Source organism: Salvia hispanica, chromosome 1 (genome assembly GCF_023119035.1).
Source record: "Salvia hispanica cultivar TCC Black 2014 chromosome 1, UniMelb_Shisp_WGS_1.0, whole genome shotgun sequence".
NCBI classification, from domain to species: domain Eukaryota; kingdom Viridiplantae; phylum Streptophyta; class Magnoliopsida; order Lamiales; family Lamiaceae; genus Salvia; species Salvia hispanica.
The window spans coordinates 50,699,271-50,703,225 of NC_062965.1; the positions used below are offsets into that span (position 1 = coordinate 50,699,271).

The following is a 3,955-nucleotide window of genomic DNA, read 5'->3' on the forward strand; positions in this document are numbered from 1 at the left end:
CAAAGCATTGCCTGAGCTCCAATGGAAGATGATGATAACTCAGTCTCAAAGCAGGTATTATCACACTCTCTTCAGCCGACAGCTTCCATATATCACTGTCTCTCACATGTAACCATTCCTCTTCTCTCCTTTTAAACCGTAGGATTCCTCCAAGCGTTGTCGCAGCCAGGGGCACTCAAGCACATTTATTCACGATCTGTTTCCCAATTAATTTGAGCTGTGGAGACACCTCTTCACCTGCTCCGAAGGCACGTTGCCTCATCAGCGCCCAACAATGCTCATCCGACAACCCCTCAAGCCAATGACATGGCAGTGTAGTCATTATATCAGCAACATTCCTCTGGCGTGTGGTGACGACGACAGATGAGCCACTTGAGCCACATGATAGAACGTCCCTCAACTCAAACCATTTATCTTGGTACTCGTTCCTAACGTCATCCATAACGATCAAATATCTTTTTTTGCTCAGCAACTCACAGAGGTGACGCTCTGCAGCATCCAAGTGCTGCAGATGTGAAACTTCTCCACTCCCTCTAGTGGTAGATTCAATCATGGCCTTCACCAAAGTCTTCATTTCAAAGTTATCAGAAACACAAACCCAAATCCTCACTTCAAAGTGCTCTTTCACTAGGGGATCGTTGAATACTAGTCGAGCGAGAGTGGTCTTCCCAAGGCCGCCAACGCCGATGATTGGCAGCACGGACATCTCATGTTTCTCCTTCACATCATTCACCAAAATCTTCACAATTTTGTCTTTATCTTCTTCTCTGCCTTGAATCTTTCCGGGCTCGTCCAACAGGGAAGCCGTCTCGGGTGAGGCAAGAGCAACTTCTCTTGGCCTATCAAGAGAGAACTCACGCAGATGAAACTTAGCACGCTCCGCAGCAACAACCTCCACTTTCTCGTTGACCTGCTTCATCCTCCTTGCGATGTTGTGGCGATACAATAATTTCTTGAGGCTATAGCGGCTGAGTTTGGAATGAGAGTGGTTGAGTTTGGAGACATGAGTGTTGCACTCATCCAAAATGTCATCAATCTCATAAGCAAGGACTGTCAGCTTCTGCAGCCAGTTTCGAATTGGCTTGCTCTCGATTTGCTTGTCTTCGGCATCCTCCAACACAGCTTGGATGGTGGTGAGAGTGCTGCATAGCTTCTTCATCTCATCATTGACGCCCAAGATCAGTCCGATCTCCTCGTTGATAAGAGAGCTCAGATTGTCAAGAACGAGTTGAAGAAATGCCTCCGCCATTATAACACGAACACGAATACGAACATGAGAAACACGACACTTTGGGAGTTGGGAACAGCACTCTACCAATCTTTGTACCTAATCGACTACCCTTTGTAAAACTTTTTCCACCTACATTCCATCGAAACATGAGATATGCATCCTAAGGCGATGAAGCGCTACTCCTCTAACTCTCTCTATACTCATCTACAACAACATGAACCACGTCGTATTCTATGTACTATTTACACAGACGTATCTCGTTCCACGTGGCCCTTACCACGGCCCAGTTTGTGTCCTTCTCAAGCACTGCCTCTTCGCCCCACTCTGCTGTTTCACCATCTCCAGCGCCTGCCAGCATCAAACAGAAAGATTATGAGATGGTGCTCGTTTCGGATGGGGTTTATTATTTCTTCCCATCAGCAATGCTAAAAAGGATATAATGGGAAAAGTAGTTTCAAGAAAATATCAAAGAATGAGTCTTGATGGGAAGAGCCGACTTCGTCTAGTGAAAATTCAATTTTCGGAAAATTGGATCAGTTGCATCAGTAGGGAGCAGAAACGAACATTCCATGACCATTGCACAAAGCCAAGATTTTGATAAGGAAATGGAAGGATGAAATGACAAAACACTTGTGCTAATGGGAAAAGTATTTGTAAGAAAATATCAAAGAATGGATCTTGATGGAAAGAGCCGGCTTCGTCTAGTGGAAAATCAATTCTCAGCAGGGAGTTGAGACGAAACATCCGTGACCATTGCCGTATATCAAATATTATATTCAAAATTTGTGGGGTGAAGGTGAAGCAACGAACCTGATTCTTCTGCACTTCCATTATCTCCGCCTGTTTCTTCTGCAATTGTTCATTTTCCTCCTTTAATTTAGCAACTTCTGCTTCCAACTCCATGGTGTAAGCCTGCACGAACCCAAAAGGAGAGCTGGTTAGTCAAGTTCAACGTCTAATTCCAACGTCTAATATGGTAATTTAGTGTAAGCATACACTAAATTACCTTGTGCAAAATGAGATCTCTAAGCGTCTCATGAAGAGTAACTTTCATGTCTCGTCACACTAGACCGCCTATCACAATACAACTGTGCTGCATAAGACATCCAATTTTCTTATTCAAATGTTTTTGGGGACGTCCATGCACGATAAAAGAAGTTTGACGATCATAACTTAGAAAGTGGCAAGAACACGAAATCTATAGTCGTTTGTCTATGCCGCACTTTGTTATTAAAGCCCTACTTCTACTTCCTTCTCGAGCAGTCGTTACATCAGACATCACAAACAAAAATATACTAACTATATAAATCTTTCGACATGGCACCATATGGAAATCTCAATGTGTGAAAAAGTTTGTACCATAGATGATATATTCACTACTTAAGATTAAATTTACCCCAAAAGATACAACATTGCTAAATATTTATGAAAGGAAAAGGCGAAGCAACAGCATCCGGAAATAAGGTAGCCAGATGGCATATTTCACAAACACAAAGAAGGTGGAGAAAGTACAAAGTTGACATGTAAGTTGTAACCAAGAGAAGGTGGAGAAGGCACAAAAGTAGGAAGGGACTAGACCTCCATAGGCCATTTCATTTGAAATAGGTACCATGTAAAAACCTATTTTTTCAGTTCGTTTATAATACGTTTGATCATCAACACTCAGTCACACTAGCCAAATGTAATAAGCTAAGGTCAACAGTGAAAGATGATGGCACATCAACATCATAGTAAAGATTATGATGTATTTGGCGAAGCAACTAAAACACTTTCAGAATCCTAATCAAGCAACAATAAACTCTGAAATTTCAGTTTACTAGTAGTAAAGTTCCAACTCCATCGCCAAACTAACATGCTAAAGAGAAATAACGAACTGCATAAGCATACCTCTGTATTGGTTCGGAATGAAAGGGGAAGGCTCAGATCATTCATTTCTTTGGCTAGCACTACATCTACATCTTTGGGCACCGATCATAATCCTGAACATCTTCAGACATCAAACAATCATTCTCCAACTATAATATCAGATAAACAACAAAAACTTCAAGAAAGCTAAGTAGAAATACAAAAACTGACCATTACTTATCCCTTAATCCTGCCTCTCAAAAGTACTCCCATTTCTAACAAGTACCTGCATTTCACATAAACCAAGCAGATTCAATACAGCAAATTAAAATTCCACCAAGTTACCATGATCATATTTTCAAATTAGGATATTTCTATTTTGAGCAAAAATCAAATTAAACAAGATTAAAAAACAGCACAAAACTGACAACGGATTATTGAACATAAGATAATTCCGCCACTTTATTTGAACCCTCGTTCCTGTTGGGTAAAAAAATCCAAACTTTTGCAATTATCCATTATTTACACACACACACACACACACTGATAGGGTTTAACTTCCCCAATTGTTGTAGAGCACACGAAAAAAGTAACAGAATATGGACGAAATTATGGAGGCACAAATCCTAGCAGGAAACTAGAATTCTAGACGAGGGTTTTTCTTAGAGAAAAGATCTTTTTATTAATCAATTCTCAATGACTCGATCTATTGGGAATTCTATTATTTATAGAATTCCCCCTACTTGATTCAACTTACGACTCGGGAAAGAATCAAGAAGAAAACCCGAGAAGATTGACTCAAAATATTAAACAAATCGTTCTTGCAAATAAAAGGTAATAAAATAAGGAAACAAAATATATGGAAAAGATCTCCTAATG

At 40.4% G+C, this 3,955-nt stretch overlaps 2 protein-coding genes across 5 annotated transcripts; both read right to left on the reverse strand.

Moving 5' to 3' along the window:
• Window positions 1-44: 44 nt before the first annotated feature.
• LOC125200039 (putative disease resistance protein RGA3) lies at window positions 45-1,249 on the reverse strand. Its single transcript, XM_048097842.1, has one exon. It carries the CDS (start codon window positions 1,247-1,249, stop codon window positions 176-178), a length of 1,074 nt encoding a protein of 357 aa, XP_047953799.1. The 3' UTR covers window positions 45-175.
• Window positions 1,250-1,266: 17 nt separating this feature from the next.
• LOC125221537 (ABSCISIC ACID-INSENSITIVE 5-like protein 6) lies at window positions 1,267-3,736 on the reverse strand. 4 transcript variants are annotated; one of them, XM_048123673.1, is made up of 6 exons: window positions 3,505-3,724; window positions 3,308-3,362; window positions 3,119-3,210; window positions 2,238-2,305; window positions 2,042-2,143; window positions 1,267-1,579 (listed from the first exon to the last, which is right to left on the reverse strand). In XM_048123673.1, exons 4-6 carry the CDS (start codon window positions 2,283-2,285, stop codon window positions 1,505-1,507), a joined length of 225 nt encoding a protein of 74 aa, XP_047979630.1. In that variant the 5' UTR covers window positions 2,286-2,305; window positions 3,119-3,210; window positions 3,308-3,362; window positions 3,505-3,724; the 3' UTR covers window positions 1,267-1,504. The 4 variants fall into 4 exon arrangements, 3 of the variants coding, with proteins under 3 accessions (XP_047979630.1, XP_047979621.1, XP_047979613.1); XM_048123664.1 differs by having other exon boundaries at window positions 3,119-3,218; window positions 3,308-3,736; XM_048123656.1 differs by having other exon boundaries at window positions 3,308-3,724.
• Window positions 3,737-3,955: the final 219 nt, after the last annotated feature.

Excerpts from the sequence above, each read along its gene's own strand:
- LOC125200039 (XM_048097842.1), bottom strand. The coding sequence starts at position 1,249 with ATGGCGGAGGCATTTCTTCAACTCGTTCTTGACAATCTGAGCTCTCTT.
- LOC125221537 (XM_048123664.1), bottom strand. The coding sequence starts at position 2,285 with ATGAAAGTTACTCTTCATGAGACGCTTAGAGATCTCATTTTGCACAAG. Across the intron at positions 2,144-2,237 it reads GAGATCTCATTTTGCACAAG|GCTTACACCATGGAGTTGGA; the intron begins GTAATTTAGTGT and ends GGGTTCGTGCAG. Across the intron at positions 1,580-2,041 it reads TGGAAGTGCAGAAGAATCAG|GCGCTGGAGATGGTGAAACA; the intron begins GTTCGTTGCTTC and ends TGATGCTGGCAG.